At 37.5% G+C, this 20,486-nt stretch overlaps 1 protein-coding gene across 5 annotated transcripts in view; it reads right to left on the reverse strand.

The window, feature by feature from the left end:
- The window catches only part of PDLIM5 (PDZ and LIM domain 5), a 235,490-nt gene that overhangs the window by 49,780 nt on the left and 165,224 nt on the right, over nucleotides 1-20,486 (reverse strand). For 4 of the 5 annotated variants that reach the window (XM_010848336.1, XM_010848337.1, XM_010848339.1 and 1 more), the window contains one exon: nucleotides 4,572-4,756. In XM_010848336.1, the coding sequence (XP_010846638.1) occupies nucleotides 4,572-4,756 (185 nt within the window). Of the gene's footprint in view, nucleotides 1-4,571; nucleotides 4,757-12,962; nucleotides 13,095-13,813; nucleotides 13,961-16,189; nucleotides 16,307-20,486 lie in introns of all 5 variants that reach the window. The other variant, XM_010848342.1, reaches the window with a different exon arrangement.

Consider the following 20,486-nt stretch of genomic DNA (forward strand, 5'->3'; position numbering starts at 1 on the left):
CAATGCTCTATCTGAGTCCAAAGGAGTGCAGTGACTTGCCTCTGCAGCTTTTGCAACCTTTGGTGGAAACTGTCCTTTTCACAGGTCAGTTGTGAAGAACATTAAGAATACATCATGTGACAACTTTTGTTGTTCAATCACCTAGTCGTGTCCAACTCTTTGCGACCCCACGGACTGCGGCACGCCAGGCCTCCCTGTCCCTCACCATCTCCCAGAATTTGTCCAAGTTCACGTTCACTGAATCGGTAATGCCACCCAGCCATCTCATCCTCTTATGCCCTCTTCTCCTTCTGCCCTCAATCTATTCCAGCATCAGGGACTTTTCCAATGAGTCAACTGTTCGCATCAGATGACCAAAATACTGGAGCTTCAGCATCAGTCCTTCCAGTGAATATTTAGGGTTGATCTCCCTTAAGATTGACTGGCTTGATCTCCTTGCTGTCCAAGGGACTTTCAGGAGTCTTCTCCAGCACCACAGTTCAAAGGCATCAATTCTTTGGCATTCTGCCTTTTTTACAGTCCAGCTCTCACAACCATAACGATACCACTGGGAAGACCATAGCCTTGACTATATGGACCTTAGTTGGCAGAGTAATGTCTCTGCTTTTCAACACACTGTCTAGGCTTGCCACCACTTTCCTGCCAAGAAGCAACTGTCTTCTGATTTCATGGCTGCAGTCACTGTTCGCAGTGATTTTAGAGCCCAAGAAGAGGAAATCTCTACTTCCTCCTTTTCCTCTTCTATTTGCCATGCAGCAATGGGGCAGGATGCCATGATCTTAGTTTTTTAATATTAGTTTTAAGCCGGCTCTTTCACTCTCCTCCTTCACCCTCAACAAGAGTAGAGGGGTATCATCTGCATATCTGAGGCTGTTGATATTTCTCCTACCTATCTTGATTTCGTCTTGTAACTTATCCAGCCCAGCATTTCTCACAATGTGCTCAGCATATAGGTTAAACAAACAGGGTGACAGCAGACAGCCCTGTCGTACTCCTTTCTTGATCTCGAACCAATCAGTTGTTCCATACAGGGTTCCAACTGTTGCTTCTTGACCTGCATACAGGTTTCTCAGGAGACGGGTAAGAGGGTCTGGTATTCCCATCTCTCTAAGAGCTTTCCAGTTTGTCATGATCCACACAGTCAAATGTGACAGTTAAAACCTTCTAAATCAAAAGAACAAATGGGAAACATTTGCATAAGGAAGTCCTTGAAACTATTTATGAGAGACTAAGAGTAGATTCTGAGGTATTGGTTTTACTTTGTTTGAAATACGGTATACTGTTAGAGTAGAATAAAAGAACTTGAGTGGCTAGGAATTTTGTATTTATTTTACAATTTTTACGAAGTAACATAAAATAAGTAATTTTAACATAACGTAAACTCACTAAGTGCCAGTATAGTACCTAGAGCAAGATAAACAGCAGGAGTTCTGCAAATATTTTCTGATTTAAGCATCAAGATGTAATTCAACTAACACTTCACAATGGCAAAACATACTTCCTTTTAATAATAATTAATGCTTTATACTATACAACATACAGTTTTCTATCCTGTTATAGTTTTGCTCAGATTAAATTCAGTTACACCTTCTGTAAAAGGGTTAATATTTTAAATACTAACCATGTGAATCATGATTATATTTATTTGCCTGTTTTGATTATTAAATTATATTAGAATGAGAGAAAAAAAGGATTCTATCGCCCTCTTGTGGTAATTTTGCTGTAGTGTATCCTCCAAGAGTTTGACATCAATTGGAAGTTTTCTTTTTATTCTAACAGGCTGAGTAGTATTTTGCCCACAGTTTCTGATTTTCCAAAAGCGGTACATATAGCTTCCTGAGCTTCACAGCATGTATACTCTGTACCCTTCTTTCAGTTCTACCTCTGAAATTTAGTCTTTTCCTTGCTCTTTTAGGAAACATTCTCCTGTTTGCTTCCAATGACTATACCCCCCAAATTTTTTGTGAAAGTTACTTTTTGTATTCTAATCATATATAAAATAAATACAGCAATTCTTCATTGTCATAGATAAGTTCTAAATAAGTGGAAATAATTAAAAATGTGTAGGGCCCTTGGACTGCAAGGAGATCCAACCAGTCCATTCTAAACAAGATCAGCCCTGGGTGTTCACTGGAGGGACTGATGCTAAAGCTGAAACTCTAGTACTTTGGCCACCTCATGCAAAGAATTGACTCACTGGAAAAGATCCTGATGCTGGGAGGGATTGGGGGCAGGAGGAGAAGGGGATGACAGAGGATGAAATGGCTGGATGGCATCACCGACTTGATGGACATGAGTCTGAGTGAATTCTGGGAGTTGGTGATGGACAGGGAGGTCTGGCGTACTGTGATTCATGGGGTCACAAAGAGTCGAACACGACTGAGCGACTGAACTGAACTGAACTGAGGGCTGAGGTGTCAGCATTTTTTCCAAGAAAATAGGTCTTGCGAATGATATTATTCTAAATCTTTAAAGTTTTCAAAAGTAATAAAATAGTCTTTTGTTTCAAATAGTCTCAATCAGGGGATCTCTTGGCAGTCAAGTGGTTAGGACCCTGCACTTCCACTGTAGCGGGCACAGGTTTGATGCCTGGTTGGGGAACTAAGATCCTACCTGCTGAGCAGCTCAGTCAAATTTAAAAAAAAAATTTTTTTTAATTAAGATAATAAACAAGCAAACAAAATAGCCCACGTCATGTGTAATGGCCTTTCCTCTTTCTTCCACACAATGCTTTTAGCTTTAAAAATGAGTAATGGTAATTCAAAAACATGAAAATGACACTATGAAATAAATTTTAACTATATAAATAATTAGTAATTTATTAAAGATAATTTACTTACAATAAATGAAGTTAGCATTAATATATTTAAATGTTATGGAAAATACGAAACACAAAGATGGATTCCTAATTAACTAAAAATTCATTCTTTCCACTCTTATCAACTAAAAAAAAATAATAAATGACCTATTTTTCTATAGAAAGTTAAAAAAGTTATCATATTTTCCAAAGCAGCCCCTTGTTTATTCAATTAATACCCATCCCAAAACTGATGAAGGAAGACTAGAAATATACAAGGGATAAGTTAAAAAAGTATCTTCTTTGCAGAAGAACCTGAACTTTCAAAAGCAAATTAACATGGCAAGTTTCAGTAACTGAAGAAGTTTTAGTAAAACCAGAGCAGTTACAAAGTGTGAGCAGCAGAAGATGAGACTGAAAAGTTAGCAGAGGTCAGAGGGAAAAGGTCTTAATGATTAATGAAGGAAGGGGGAAACAATCCAGCCTGTGCAGCAGGAGAGTAACATGGGCAAATGAGTTTTAGAAATATCCCTTGCAGTAAGAAGGACAGACTTCCAGGCTGAGAAGGAGATGGGGAAATTAGTTAGGAGTTGTCTGCAAAGACCAGGGCCTGAACCAAGGCAGTTGCTGAGACCACAAAGAGGAGAAAAGAAATTTGAGAAATACTAAGTAAGAGATGGAATCATTACGTGTTAGTTACTGTGAGAGCATGGGAATGGAGTCTCAAGCTTTCACTCTCGCTCTGGTGCCTGGTTATCATCCCCAGAGACAGGTAGGGTATTCTCAGACACATAGCGTTGGAGGTACCACTTGGAGGTCAACAAGGTTGAGGGTGAGAAGTGAAGTGAAAGTCACTTTGTCAAGTCTGACTCTTTGTGACCTCCAAGGACTACACAGTCCATGTGATTCTCTAGGCCAGAATGCTGGAGTGGGTAGCCTTTCCCTTCTCCAGGGGATCTTCCCAACCCAGGGATCAATCCCAGGTCTCCTGCATTGCAGGTGGACCCTTTACCAACTGAGCCACAAGGGAAGCTCAAGAATACTGGAGTGGGTAGCCTGTCCCTTCTCCAGCGGATCTTCCTGACCCAGGAATCGAACCAGGGTCTCTGACACTGCAGGCGGATTCTTCCCTATCAGGGAAGCCTGATAGGAAGTAAATTACCAGTGGCTGGGTAGTAAAGGGAATCTTGATGACATATCTGCTGCTGCTAAGTCGCTTCAGTTGTGTCGGACTCTGTGCAACCCCATAGACGGCAGCCCACCAGGCTCCCCCATCCCTGGGATTCTCCAGGCAAGATTTATCTATAGAAGTGAATGTAAAGTCAAGTTTCCAGATGGAGCCCAAAGACGGGAAGTAAAAGACTCTTTCTTTCTTCAATAACTGATGGCAGCAAGTGTATCTGTCCTGTTATTCTGTGTATATGATCAAAACCAGGATGTTGTATGTCCAAGGCTAATCTTCAAACAACATAGTTTGTTAATAAGACCCCAAATTTACAATTCAACCCATGCTTCTTGGGTAATCTGGAAAACCAGGAAATGCTCTCAATTCTATAATTATAAATAGCAAGTGGCAGCTGTGTCACACACACACAGAATGTTAATCAGACACTTCAGAGGAAAAAATAGCTGCAACTACTCTTCCCAGTCTTTTGTAAATCTCAGATGATTGAGAAGGGTTTCAGCAGTGAATTCTAGCTGAAATATATCCCAGAACACATTTTCATAGTTATATTTAAATGTAAAAAAGCAAGAGATTTCTCTGGCGAAGTACCTGCTTGGCTGGGCCGTTGCCAGCTTGGTGACTTGATCCCACTGGACCCCAGAGGCTTGAAGGCAGCAGCAGTGGTGAGTCCGGCTACCCCTGGTCTGGCCGAGCCTGGGCTTCCCGGCCTCTCGGGGGAGCTCCAAGCTGCACCTGCTGATGGGGCAGACTGCAGAGAAGACTCCTGGGCATTGCTGGAGAGAAAAGGAGGAGACGTTTTTGGTAAAGTGATAGTAATCTAACTTAGTAGTGATTTGTCCTTTTCTCAGCCTATTAAATCTCTAAGAAAAACAAAAATATTGATTAATTGATATTTTAAAGAAAACTCTAATACCATGACAGGGGACTGACTCTCTTTAAAACAGAAAAAAGAAAAGGAAAGGAAAACAATCGGGTTGCATTTGTTCAATCTTTGGAAATTCCCTTTAAAAGGTCTACTCTGAGAAATTGTTGTTTTTGTCGTTTAGTTGCTAAGCCATGTCTGACTCTTTTGCAACTCTGTTTGCTATAACCCAGACTCCTCTGTCCACGGGATTATCCCAGCAAGAGAACTGGAGTGGGTTGCCATTTCCTTCTCCAGGGGATCCTCCTGGCCCAGGAATCAAACCACCTCTTCTGCATTGGCAGGCAAATTCTCTACCACTGAGCCACCAGGGAAGCCCAAACCTGAGAAATTAGGCACTGGAAAAGTTACACAGCCAATTCTTTTAAATAAGCAGCTAATTTCCTCTATCTCAACATTCCAGAAGGGTCATGTAGAATACAACAATTAATTATTGGAGAATCCTTGATTATCTGTATGAAATGGCAGATGCGGCTTTTTCTTTACCACATTCTTGTGGTATCTTACGGACTAAGTTTCCCTGACATCTCACCAGTCACTCGTTTCACTCACACACTCGCTCAGTTACTCATTCATTCAGTAAATACTTAAGCACCTACTATAATACATGCCAGACACTGTGTTACATAGTGGAAAACAGGAGACAAAATCTGCAGCCTAACACAGCATCCAGTGTTCAGTGTTCATGATACAAGAAAACAAGAGACAAGTCTGCCACTGTCCTCTCTCAATCAGAGCTATTTGCTTAACAGGAGGTCTTATTTACACTGGTTCCAGTTTGATATAGAAGATGATATGGTTTTATTACCCCAGTCATTTGTTATTTATACTTACATACCCTGATTAAAAAAATAATTCTAGGTAGTCCAAATTCTAAAGTAGGCACTTCTGGAATGATGTAATACTATAAACAGTTTCTCTCAAATGAAGTATAATAAAAATGGTAACAATGACAATAAGAATACTTCCTAGTGGCTTGTCAACAGAAACTGAGCTACCACTTCCTAAATAATTCTATGCACAGAAACTCAATTCCTTCAATACCTGAAATCAACAGCTAGACAAAATAAATACCCTTAGTTATACTCTTAGGCTGAAGTTTCAACTGCAATCATGCCCACCATATTACTGTAAATGACTGTATTACCTAATTTCCCCAATGCCTCTTGAACCCTGCACAGCCTAACAGAGCGGGCTGACGCTACCTATCCTTAGGAAGGCTGCTGCAAGGCTGCCCTGTGACTGGCTTTTGGGAACTTGGCTGGTAAACAGTTCCCTACAGTCATATAAAAGTTTCTCTAAAAGACAAAGAGTGCTCACTGCACCTAAACTTTATCAACAGTGTGGTTTATGATAAACACCTGCTGTCCTTCTGCAAGCTGGAGACTGGGTACGAATGAGGCACAGCATGCCTACGTGATGAGCCCCAACGAAACCCGTCTCAGGAACTTAGTTTCTAAAGAGCTTCTCTGGTACAGAACACTTTGCATGTCTTGTAACTCCTTGCCATAGGCATCCACACATCACGGGTGACCTCACGGGGAGGTTTGGAAACTACAGCCTCCTTTCTTCTCGACTTGGCCCCATGCACCTTTCTCTGTGCTGATTTTGCTTTGTAATCTTTCACTGGAATGACTCTCAATCATGAGCACTACTAGAGACTATAAGTTCTGCTAAGTCCTCCCAGGAGTCATCCAAACCTGATGGTGGGTTTAGGGCACTTGTGACAACAGGTAGTTTTGAAGAATCACATTAGAGCTATTTTAACTACCTTGAAATACTATTCCCTATTATTGTTCCCTCACATTCAAGTGTAGCAGAGCTATCATCTTCTTCTATCATTTCTAATGAGTTTAATGAAAACTCAAATCTGCTTGATGTTAAAAAAAAATATGAAAAACTTAAGCAGTTTAATAATTTTATCATAAATAAAAAGTGAAAGACAGTTTACCTAATGGCCATGCTGAACACAATTATCAGTAAAGACACAATAAAGAATATTAATGGAAACCAAATTTAAGCATTAAGTACCTTTTAAAAGATTTGTGATGGACAAATTATTTTATTTTACAAAAACTCTAATTCAAAAAGATACACACACCCCAGTGTTTATAGCAGCACTATTTATAATAGCCAAAACATGGAAGCAACCTAAGTGTCTATCAACAGAATGGATTCCCATGGATAAAGAAGATGTGGCACATATATACAATGGAATATTACTCAGCCATAAAAAGAATGAAATAATGCCATTTACAGCAACAAGGATAAACCTAGAAATTATATACTGAGTCACACAGAGAAAGACAAATATCATATGCCATCACTCACATGTGGAATCTAAAAAAAAAAATACAAATGAACTTATTTACAAGACAAATATCATATGCCATCACTCACGTGTGGAATCTAAAAAAAAAAAAATACAAATGAACTTATTTACAAGACAGAAGTAGACTCACAGATATAGAAAACAAACTTGTGGGTTACCAAAGGGGAAAGGGGGGATAAATCAGCAATTTGGGATTAACAGATACATACTACTGTATATAAAATAGATAAACAAGGGCCTACTGTATAGCAGGGAACTATACTCAATATCTTGTAATAACCTATAATGGAAATTGAAGAATATGAAAAATATTGTTGACTTACAATGTTTCAGGCATATGGTAAAGCAATTCACTTATATTGTATACCTGAAACACTGTGATTCAGTTCAGTTCAGTCGCTCAGTCGTGTCCGACTCTTTGCGATCCAATGAACTGCAGCACGCCAGGCCTCCCTGTCCATCACCAACTCCCAGAGTCTACCCAAATTCACGTCCATTGAGTCGGTGGTACCATTCAACCACCTCAACCTCTGTCATCCCTTTCTCCTCCCGCCCTCAATCTTTTCCAGTGTCAGGGTCTTTTCAAATGAGTCAGCTCTTTGCATCAGGTGGCCAAAGTATTGGAGTTTCAGCTTCAACATCAGTCCTTCCAATGAACACCCAGGACTGATCTCCTTTAGAATGGACTGGTTGGATCTCCTTGCAGTCCAAAGGACTCTCAAGAGTCTTCTCCAACACTACAGTTCAAAAGCATCAATTCTTCGGTGCTCAGCATTCTTTATAGTCCAATTCTCACATCCATACATGACCACTGGAAAAACCATAGCCTTGACTAGATGGACCTTTGCTGACAAAGTAATGTCTCTGCTTTTCAATATGCTGTTTAGGTTGGTCATAACTTTTCTTCCAAAGAGTAAGCGTCTTTTAATTTCATGGCTGCAATTACCATCTGCAGCGATTTTGGAGCCCAGAAAAATAAGTTAAATAAGCAGGGTGACAATATACAGCCTTGACGTACTCTTTTTCCTATTCGGAACCAGTCTTTTGTTCCATGTCTAGTTCTAACACTTGCTTCCCGACCTGCATACAGGTTTCTCAAGAGGCAGGTCAGGTGGTCTGGTATTCCTATCTCTTTCAGAATTTTCCACAGTTTATTGTGATCCACACAGTCAAAGGCTTTGGTGTAGTCGATAAAGCAGAAATAGATGCTTTTCTGGAACTCTCTTGCTTTTTTGATGACCCAGAGGATGTTGGCAATTTGATCTCTGGTTCCTCTGCCTTTTCTAAAACCAGCTGGAACATCTGGAAGTTCACAGTTCACATATTGCTGAAGCCTGGCTTGGAGAATTTTGAGCATTACTTTACTAGCATGACTCAACCTACTTCAAAAAAATGCTACTGTTATTCCAAGGTTATTGCTAGGATTAAATGAAATACAATGAGATAACACATGTAACACACATCAAGTACCGAACACACTGCTGAGCACAGAGTGTATGTTCCAGAAATGCTACATCCTGTAATATGTAGCTCAGACATCTAGAGATAAGCACATTTAGCAAATAAACATCCTTCATCTGCACTAGTAATTCTGCTTCTAAATGTAGTTTGTAGATAGTTCTGATCCAGGATTTTGAGGTCAGGTATAATCTCATCTCCTCAACTCAGTTTTAAATGACACACAGTATCTCATAAGCAAAAAATGTTTTCATAATTTTTGTAACCTTTGTACACAGTTCTGTATATATTTTCTTCCAAAGACTCTGAGATGTTTAAATCTTTAATAGTACTCTTTAGATACAAAGGGTGTGCAGATTATAAAGAATTTTAAAAATCTAAGTTATAAGCAAGGGAGTTTTATTTATATCAGGATTGATCAGCAGAGCTGAAAAATCTCTAGGGGAATAGATCTCTATTAACTTAAAATATTTAATGTATTAATGGGAGAAAATTAAGTTTTATCTAGACAATCATGTTGAAATATATGATGTCCAAGCCCCTAAAAATCAAACATCTTTTTTTCCCTAATTTTTAACTATTACTTATTACTTAAAGAAATATATGAACATTATGTAAAGATTAAAAAATTAATAAAGCCATTGGGTATATAATTCTATATTTGGGGAAAATGCTATCAATAATCACTAACAGCAAAATATTTCAAACTAATGACTAACATTAATATAATAGTCATGATCACTTAGATTGGTATATTCTAAAATCACAACTCATATACATTTTTTTCTAAACTTAAATGGTTTAAGGTATACCTAAATTCTAAACAAATTAAACTTCTAAAAGATCCTAGTAAGAAAACCAGAGCAAATCCACCAGCAATGTTGATTAATACCAAGCTCAGCATCAAACATGGGCATTTTCACTAGTGTGCCAAATAAACAAGCACTGAAATGAAATGTTCAAATTAATACGACTTCCATCTCAAGAATACCAAAGATTCTGTTTTGTATTTCAAAACCTTAAAATGGAGAAAAATGTATACTGATAGACCAAAGGTTTCAAAACTGAGCTAATGAGGACAAAAGAAAAAGGAAGAAAAGTTAATTTTCAGTGTCAGCAATCTGATTTATCTTAAATTTATATTCTTTCCCCACATTCGTTTAACTATTGTAACAAATAAATTTCAGCTGCAGATGGGGAAGAATTGGAAATTTCAAGTCTATTTTCAAAAGAGAATCTCTGCTCAAAGAATAATCTTGAGGTAACTTTTATTCTAATTTTCATAATTATATGTTTAAATTTTTTAAAAGCCAATTGTACATCACAGATTTAAACATCAATGTTTAAACTAAGCAGTTGTTAGCTAAACTCTTACAAAAATTGATATAGGAATACACACATTCTGAAGTGGTAAGAAAGGAGTATTTCTGGAAGATCATAATTATAAGTATTCTTATAGAATGCTATTAAGAATTCTTAATTCTTTAAGAACTTTATAAAAGGATTGAGACATATAGAGCAATCATGAGTCTCCTTTGTTTCAGAATTCTGTTTACAAGAAAATTTTTTGTATTTTCCTAAGCAAAATTCTTAAACTTTTTGTATTAAAATTCAACTTGTTAAATATAAATACTATAATGAAGACACATCTTGTATTGTACTACACTTTATTATAATTTTAAAGATTTGTTGCTGTTTAGTTGCTCACTTGTGTCTGACCCTTTGCCACCCCAGGGACTGCAGCATGCCAGGCTTCCCTGTCCTTCACCATCTCCCGGAGCTTGCTCAAACTCATGTCCACTGAGTTGGTGATGCCATCCAACCATCTCATCCTCTGTCCTCTCCTTCTCCTCCTGTCTTCAATCTTTCCCAGCATCAGGGTCTTTTCCAATGAGTCAGCTCTTCGCATCAGGTGCCCAAAGTGTTGGAGCTTCAGCTTTAGCATCAGTCCTTCCAATGAATATTCAGGATTGATTTCCTTCAGGACTGACTGGTTTGATTTCCTTCCAGTCCAAGGGACTCTCAAGAGTCTTCTCCAACACCACAGTTCAAAAGCATCAATCCTTCGGCGTTCAGCCTTCTTTATGGTCCAACTCTCACATCCATACATGACTATTGGAAAAGCCATAGCTTTGACTATACAGACCTCTGTTTTAATTTTAAAGATTACTGTTAAACAAAAGCAAAAATCAGAGATAAAATACCTCTGACATTATCCCAAGTGCTCTTTCTAGTACACGTCTCATTGAGGTGGCAAGGTCTCTTCAGGAAACCCTGCACTCTTGCTTTGCAGAATGCCAGCTAGCTTACCTTCTCAAGAACCATTTTCCTTCTCTGGATATCAAACATATTTAGCTTGTGTCTACAACTGTTAATAAAAAGTAATGAAAATTACTACTAACACTTCCTCTAGAAGTAGGTCCATGGATAAACAGTCAGTTCATAACTTCAGGCATATTTAAATAAAAAAAAAGTTCATTTAAACAATAAGGAGACTAATTTGAAAGGAAATCAGGGATGCATTTTTTTAGAGTAACTTTTCCTGCTTAAAAACAGACTGACCTACCATGTAACAACTCCATACCAAAAAATTATAAAACTGTTCTCAGTTTTGCAATGATAAATGAAAAACATTAATTCTTCAAACAAGGTATATAAGGATTTTTATGTTGTTCTTTTTCTGTTAAACAGTGAGAACAAAATAACTTACTGGAATAAAAAATCAAAAGCTGAATGAACATGGCACAAATGGAGAAACGGGGTATTTTCTCATAACCAGTGCTTTTCCTCATTCCATCTCCATCTGATGTCAGCCAAAACATACCATAAGCCATTTAGTTAAAAATAAAGACAGAAAGAAAGCAATAGAGGATTTAAAGATTCTATTGTGTTCTCAAAGGAATTTTTATTCCAAGGGTAGTCAGCACCTGTCTTTGTATAAACTTAGCCCTAACAATGTTATATTTCTGCTCATTTAACGATCACAATTCCACAAATAATTTTGGGTATTTTTTTTTCCTTAGAGCAAAACGTACAATGATATATCTTCCCCCTGTTCAAACATCTCCCTTAAGTTATCCAGAGTTACACAGACACAGCTTATTTAAGCACTTTACTGTGCTTCATACATATTGTTTCTTTTCACAAACTGAAGGTTTGTGGCAACCTTGCATCAAGCAAGTCTATCAGGACCATTTTTCCAAATGCATTTGCTGCCCACTTTGTGTCATATTTTGGTAACCCTCACAAGATTTCAGAAATTTTCATTATTATTACATTTGTGATAGTGATCTGTGATCAGTGATCTTTGGTATTACTACTGCAAAAAGATTATGACTCTCTGAAGGTTCCGATAATGGTCAGCATCTTTAAGCAATAACGTAGTTTTAAATTAAGGTATATACATTAATTTTTTAGACATAATGCTATTGTACACTTAACGGAATACAATATAGGGTAAATATAATTTTTATATGCACTGGAAAACAAAAAAATGTGTGACTTGCTTTATTGCACTATTTACTTTATGGCAGTGGTTTGGAACCAAACCTGTAATATCTCCAAGGGATGTCTGTAATTAAATATATTGAGCACATCCATAACACTGTGGGTAGGACACAAACATATGATCAACAGGCAGCCTGTGTCACATCAGGCTTTTACGAATTACAGTCATACTCTCTGCCATTAATTTTATGTTCTTTCAGAAATAATGTAGTCATTTCATTAAGATTATACCTTTAGGAAACATTTGGGATTTTTTATTTTTACATTATACCTAATAATTTTTGGCATAATTGTTAAGTCTGGGAGAAAAATTCATTTTTGCATTTCAGCATTTCCCAAACATGGTGAAAATTAAGTTGTCTGCCAAAGTAAAACTCTCATATCTAAGAACAATAAGATAGCAGCCAATCAAAAGCAATTATTATTCTTTTTCATTTTTTTGAAAAGTATAAAGGTATGTCTTATTAAACAATTCTTCTCATATAGCAATATCCATGCAATAAAAAACAGGGTCCTATTTCATACCAAGTATCAAGTGTGCTAATAAGAGATGTCACAAAGGATTAAAAGTCAAGTTAATAATCATAGAAAATAATGTGCTCATGCATTATTGCTGCATTGAAATTACAGTTAATTTAAAACTGGACACAAATCAGCTCTAAGATTTTCTCATTTGGGCTGTTAATGCAGTGCTTCAGTGTCAGAGAAAGTAGTACCTTTCACAGCAAGCCCCCCCTTGTGACATCCACTCCCCCCGTACCTGGTTTTCTTAACATGAACAGAGCCAGTTGATTTCCTCAAGGGCTGGAGATAAGAAAAAGCTAAAGGCTTGGATACAGGGCTGATGCAAAGTGCATCCAGGAGTGAGTGATATTTTTCAGGACTGGAGAGCCTGGTGAGCATTCAGAAAGAGTTTTAAGTCGAAAAATCACACTACCGATAGCAGGAAGTATGTAGTTTTTATAGTTTGTGATTTGAAACATTCCCAAAGAGAGAGAGAGGGGGGGACAGAAACAGAACAAAGCAGCAGAAAGAGGATGAAGTGTCTACTATGTTATTCTACTCATTAATACAGAACTGAGTAAATTCTCATCAAAGTTGATTAAGGCAATCTTTTGGAAAGCATCGAAAGCTATAAAAACTACTAGAAATTATGTAAAAAAACCCTACAACAATAAAAAGGTTTACTCTTTCTACAGGATGAATGGACATTAGAATAGTTAGGCTTTAGATCAACTTCAAACATACCCAGCTTGTGGGAGAAGGTAAAACCAACAGAAACCTAAAATACCTATTTATGCTTGATTCTGTTTCACAAAAATGATAAAAACTCAAAAGTCAATAGGCACACAACATGCAACAATCCATGCAACTGAGAAGTATCACAGATAAATGGTGGTGATGGAAAGAGATAAAAGGATTATTTTAGGAAAAATCAGTAATACACTCTGTGGGATATAGCCACAACCTAGAAAAAATGTCCCCAATACAATTAAGATCTCCTAACAGGGCTGTGGCCGATTCACACGGGAATGCTGTCTCAGAGGTGAGTTGTAAGACAGTGAAAAGCGCTGGGTTCACATCAGATGCACACCGTACATGGAGTTCTACCTGGTTCTTGCAGCAAGAACAGCAGACACAGTAGCGGCTGCGCTGCTCAGAACGGCAGCACTGTATCTAGCAGGAGAAGACAAGGTAGACAAGTTTCGAGAAGCTTCCAAAGAACTTGTTGCCACATTTCTCGTGGAGCTGCTTAAATTGGTCAGCAGAAAAACAGAGAAGAGGAACAAAAAGGAAAGTGAGAAGGGTAGCATAATAAAGATAAGATAGCAACCATGCCATGTTAACATTTAGACTTTTAAAGGTGTGACATGTCACAAGCGTAAAAGGAGCTCAGATCCTTTATTTACTATTACTATGAATTCTCTCAGAAATTAAAATCTGATACATAATCCTCCATAAAACTGGTTTAAATACTATACAAACATTTTTGAATGTTTTTAAGCTCACAGTCTCTAACCCTACTTAAAGTAAAATCAGTATCATATGACAATACACATTTGAAGACTGATTTCTCAACAACTTCCTTTCTTTTTCTTTGTCAACAACTAAGTAGAAAATAAATCCAAACATGAAGTGTGACTTTTAGTAAGCAGAAAAAGAAGGAAGGTTACACCAACTTTTCCAAAAAGTTTCTACATAACGAGAATGTAGAGATGATATACACCTTAGAGATGATACACACCCAGAGCCTGACATTTTAATGAGACTCAAGTTTTCAAGAGAAGCAGGTACAATCTCCTGCTTATTCAGAAGCTATAATACATATTAATACAGACAAGAAATAAATAACTTTTAAATATTGAGAGTAAAACTATTTGGGGAGGGCAAACACCTTTGCAGAAATAAACAGTAGTTACAGTGAATATGACCAAAAAGATCACCTTCTCTAATGATGCTCTGTATTTCTATTTTCAGTTAGCTCTGTAAAGATTCAAATATGCTGCTATGAAATTTTACCTTCAAAATTCGAATTATTTAAACTAATAGTTTCCTTTGGTCTTTTAGAAAAGGTCATATACCTAGATAGGAATTAACATTCCATCATTAGGACTGTAATGACTTTCAAATCTGGTGGCTGCTGTTCCTTAGTTTCTCAGTCGTGTCTGATTCTTTGCGACCCTATGGACTGTATGTAGCCCTTCAGGCTCCTCTGTCCATGGTGATTCTCCACGCAAGAATACTGGAGTGGGTTGCCATGCCCTTCTCTCAAATCTGGTTATCAAGCTGGAATTGAGAACTTCTTTTTTTTATTAGGTAAAAAGAAAGTTTAAAATGCATGGGATGAAATCTATGTCTCTCTTCTTTAATTACGCATGTAAGTTCTTAATGAATAGCCTCACTATGCTATGATTGCCTTTTCCAAAATTGGTGACAATGGCCACCTCTAACACAACATAATTATGTACCAAACTCAACTCGAGCGAATAAGAGCTCAGATGCCCAAAACTGTGAGGGTTGATGTAAGTCTCTTCTCCCTGTCTCCTCTTCTCCCTTCTAGAAGAATTTGATAATTCATTATTCCTAGTTCCACTGGCTCTAATTTTACAAAATATTAGAAGACAAACTAAGAAAACTGTGGTAAGTCATTTATCTATCTATTATATATATATGCATACACACAGAGAGAATTGCTTAAGTATAATTTTTGATAAGTCTATAATTTAATTGAACTGTGTAGATATGTTTTAACTGTTGTGAATGGCTAGAAAAGAAAAAATGGGGTCTGAGAAAAAGAAAAGAAAAATGTGATAAGCAGCAGAGGAATATGAGTGTCATAAGTGGAAGAATAAAGTTACCAACTGACTCAACTTTGAGTTTTTCAATTACTCTGCATCTTTGGGACAATGGCTCCTATTTCAGGGAAATAATGGCAAATAATGACAAGACACAAGTCTACAAAAAAGTCATCTAAAAAAATCAATCAGCTAAATTATCCTTCTTCTATAAGAAGAAAAGGAAATTATAATGAATTTCTTTCATCATATTGTACCACAATTAATAGTATAAAAGATTGAGTATGAGCAGAGTCCTTCAAAATCTTAGGAAAATTAACCTCAATACATTTAGAATACATCTGGGCACCTAGAACATAAAATTTCTATCAGTTCTTTTTTAGATGGGAATGCTCTAATTCAATAGACTTATGACAAAATCAAGAAAGATGACTTTCCAAATCACAGTGAATAGAGAAAAGGCACAGATTTCCTGACTCTAAATTAGAACTCAGAATCAAAACAAAAAATGAAAAATTTAAAAGTAGTGTAAAGCAGTGTTCCACCAAGGCTGAGTGCCAAGCTCTGTCTATATATTAATGTCAGTTCTGTAATCTATGACCAGCTTTTCCTTTTTATTAATACTCAAACAGTTTTAGTACCTATCACCACCAGCATTAAAATTTAGACAGACAAGAGGAAAAAACTCTACCTAGAATATGTAGTTACTTTAGAAACTGTGGCTACTTGGCCACCAATATGTAAAACCTGAGCAGTTGTAGGTGGGTGAGGTCCAGTCTGAGGTAGGTCTTCCAGAGAACTGTCAAACCTGAGTTTTCAGAAGTAAAATAAACAAGGCAGAGGAAATATTAATGAAAAGAACAGACTTTAATCATGTATACCACCTTAAAAGCACATTGGTTCCATTTTGGAATACCGCTAGATTTTTTTTTAAACTTTATATCTGCAGAAGGTTAAAACTAACACCAAACACCCTCACAATCACCAAATATAGGCCGTTTTTTAACACAGCAACTTTTATGTGATAAACTATCATGCTTACAGGGGGAAGAAAGGTGGGTGGGAATTTCCATCACTGACTATGTATTTTGCATGCTTCAGAGAAACTTAAGCTCCAAGAAATTAATTAAGTTGCCCAATATCATATCATATCATATACCTCGTAAGGCTCAGATGGATGTTGAACCAAGTCTGTATGTACTCTTTCCAAAACCTTATGCTTTCCAGCATCCTGTGGGGCTGAAGAGCACAATACACAAAAGCAACTAGGAATTTCCCTTTAAGTCAGAATAATTATTTGCAGATCTGAAATAACATGGATGTCGTTCACCTTGATGTAAAGAAACTATTTCATCTAATCAGAAACAAACATTTGCAAGCAATTGTGTTGTTTGAATATGATGCATTTTGTTTTCTTGATGTCTCTACCATTTTTTCTTTTGAATGTCAGAATTAAATTTAAGAGTTATTACCAGGTAAAGAGAAGATGAAAAAATTCGGTGTGAGGTCTGAAAGAAGAAAGCACCAAGTGTAACACTTTGGGGGAAAAAAATACACAGGAAAAACAAAAAATTATTCATTTTTTTAAAAGCCTGTGGAAAAAAATAGAATGGGTCAGTCATGTCAATTGATTTTCAAATGGAAAATGTAACACTAAGATAAAAATAGAAGAGGTTATATTCCCATTTTTTATTTAGTACTGGTCATATCTTTACCAGAGTGTTGGAAAAAAGTGTAGATAACTTAAGAAAAATGTCAAGGTAGAAGTAAACATCATTTAAGAGGCAGAGGGAAAAAAAAGTTGGACAAATAAGAAAATAAGCGCTGTAACAGGAGTCAGCAAACCCCAGCTCCCAGGTCAAAGTCAGCCTGCCTCCTATCTTCACGTGGCCTGGGAACTAATAATGGCTTTCATATCTTTAAATGATTTAAAAAATAAAAAAGACTATTTCACAACACGTAAAATCTATATGAAATTCAAATGTCAGCATCTATGAATAAGTTTTCTAGAACACAGCCAGGTTCGGTCACTTACATAACGTCTATGGCTACTTCCATAAAACATGGAGAGCGGGGTAGCTGCAACAGACCCAAGTGACTCACACAATCTAGTATATTTACTATCTCATTTCTTACAGAAAAAGTTTGTTGACCCCCTGCCACAGAGAATAATGTCTCCACACAGCTACCGGAGTGAACTTTTAAAAACATAAATCTGATCCTGTCTGGTTCTTGGATGCTGCCAGACTGCTCCATGGATAGCTGCACTCCTGGGCTCCCCACTCACCAGCCTTTCTCACAGAGCTTTCTCTCTGTCTGGCTTGCTCCCGTCCAGGGGTCTTCCACCTCTTTTTAAACAGGCCAAACTTCTTCCCACCTCAAGGCCACTGTGCAGCTATTCCATGTCACTTTCTATACCCAGCTGTCTGCCACACCTTTATCACACTAATTCTTAAGTATCCTTCTGGCCTCAATTTAAATGTCACCTCCTCAGGGAGGTCTCCCTAATTTCCCAAACTGCCAAAATGCTGCCTGTGTCATATGGTTTTATACCACCTTGTACTTTTTCTTCACGTAATTTGTTACTATATTAATTATACAATTTACGTGGTTATTTGTTTGAATCTGGACTCCCTCACTAGACTAGAAGCTCCCTGAGGTCAGGGACAGTTACGTTCACTGGTATAAGTAAAACAAAGCGCTTACAACACAGAAAACAACAAACAAGTATTTGTTGAATAAATGCATTGGAGAAGTTTATTGTTTTCAAGTACAAACTCACTATGTGTACATTGTTTTTCCACAGAATATATCTTGTACCTTCTAGAGACTGTTTCCCAATTCAGGTGAAACAGGTATTACTGTTTAAGAACTGTTCTTTGATACAAGAACAACCTCAAAGAAATGACTAGAACTCCAAAAAAAAAAACCTTTCAAAATGTCCTTTAAAACATAAAGAATTATCAATATCCTAGAAAAAATAAAATATTATTAATACCTATATATTGATACATAATGTATATATTACATAGTATGTAATATATATCAATACCTATATATTAATATATAATACATAATGAGGACAGGTAATAAAAAAAGAGTGAATTGAAGGAGTTGAGTTTTCCAACACCTCCACAAACTCTGTTGACTGGAAAAATGAATACCATTTGAAAATAAAGTTCATATAACTCATAAAATACCCTTTAAAGCCAGATTTCTAAGCTTCCAAACAAATGTACTCAGGAGGTTTCCCATGTGTCATACACACTGATTATCTATTCCTTTGCTTAGCCAATGTCTGAAGATAATAGACTTAAGAAAATTTTAAACTATCTCATTTAGTATGGGGTACAGACATCAATATCTATTCTCATTCTGTCATTCCCCAATACATATTCTTTTTAGGGTTGGAAGAAGCTTTAATTAATAGCACCTCTGAAGCAGCAAGACTTTCGGCTCGGTCTGTTACTTAAGTCACTTTTCATTTCTCACTGGAGACAGGTATGAGCACTTCCCAGATATGGCTGGAGAGTTGGGCTTGCAGACTTTTGGCTTGCTTTTCTCAGGGAAAATGAACAAAGAGCTATTTGTGCATTATCTTTCTTTGCAATTGTGCCTTTCTTTGTATAATCTCTGTACTGGGCCTTTCTACGCTTTTCAATGGGGACCCATGTAAACCGTCTGCTCAGGCAAAGCAGGAGTGAGGATGCCCATCTCATTAACTTATCAACCTGACCATACCTGTAGGAGCAGCCAGAGGAACTCTATCCACCAGTCCTGGCAACTCTCAAATTGCTAATTCCTTATGCTGTAGACTCTAGCTCCTCCCCTTTTCTCAGCGGCCTCAATCAATCTCTGGCCTCAGTCAATTTCTCTCACATTTTCTACTTGCCCCCTACAGGCTTTGCATCCCCATTCAAAAATGCTATGCTGCTGCTACTGCTGCTAAGTCGCTTCAGTCATGTCCGACTCTGTGCGACCAGATAGATGGCAGCCCACCAGGCTCCCCCGTCCCTGGGATTCTCCAGGCAAGAACACTGGAGTGGGTTGCCATTTCCTTCTCCAATGCATGAAAGTGAAAAGTGAAAGTGAAATCGCTCAGTCGTGTCCAACTCTTAGTGACCCCATGGACTGCAGCCTACCAGGCTCCTCCGTCCATGGGATTTTCCAGGCAAGAGTACTGGAGTGGGGTGCCATTGCCTTCTCCGCAAAAATGCTATAGTTTCTCTTAAAACAATAATAACAACAAAAACACCTTCACCTTCTATTTCCCCCATGTACCTTTTAACATCCAAACACTATGAAGTAAGTTTACTTACATAATCTCCGTTTCCTCAGCTGCCAGCCCCTCTTCCACTGCCTCAAGTGGGCTCACTCTCCAACCTCCAGAAAACCATATTCTTGCTGAGGTCCCAAATGACCTCTCTGTGGCTAAATTCAATTGACAATTTGCATTCCTCACTTTCTTTTTATTGTGTTTAAAAAAAAAACATAAGATTTACTGTCCTAACTATGATAGAAAATAATCTGAAAAAGAATAACTTGAATCACTTTGCTGTACACCTGAAACACAACACTGTAAGTCAACTACACTTCAATTGTACAAAAAAAAAAATTACCATCTTCACCATTTGTAAGTGTATAGTTTAGTAATGTTAAAATGTTTCATTACTAACATTACTAACATTTAGTAATGTTAGCAATGTTTACTAATGCTTCCCTGGTGGCTCAGAGGTTAAAGCGTCTTGCCTGCAATGCAAGAGACCCGGGTTCGATCTCTGGGTTGGGAAGATCCCCTGGAGAAGGAAATGGCAACCCACTCCAGTATTCTTGCCTGGAGAATCCCATGGGCGGAGGAGCCTGGTGGCCTACAGTCCACGGGATCGCAGAGAGTCAGACACGACTGAGCAACCTCACTTCTTCACTTTAGAAATGTTAGGTACAGCTACTGTTGTGAAACAGATTTCCAGAGCTCCATGGCTTTTTTA

The sequence above is a fragment of the Bison bison genome, unplaced genomic scaffold (assembly GCF_000754665.1).
Source record: "Bison bison bison isolate TAMUID 2011002044 unplaced genomic scaffold, Bison_UMD1.0 scf7180017864263, whole genome shotgun sequence".
In the NCBI taxonomy this organism is placed as follows: domain Eukaryota; kingdom Metazoa; phylum Chordata; class Mammalia; order Artiodactyla; family Bovidae; genus Bison; species Bison bison.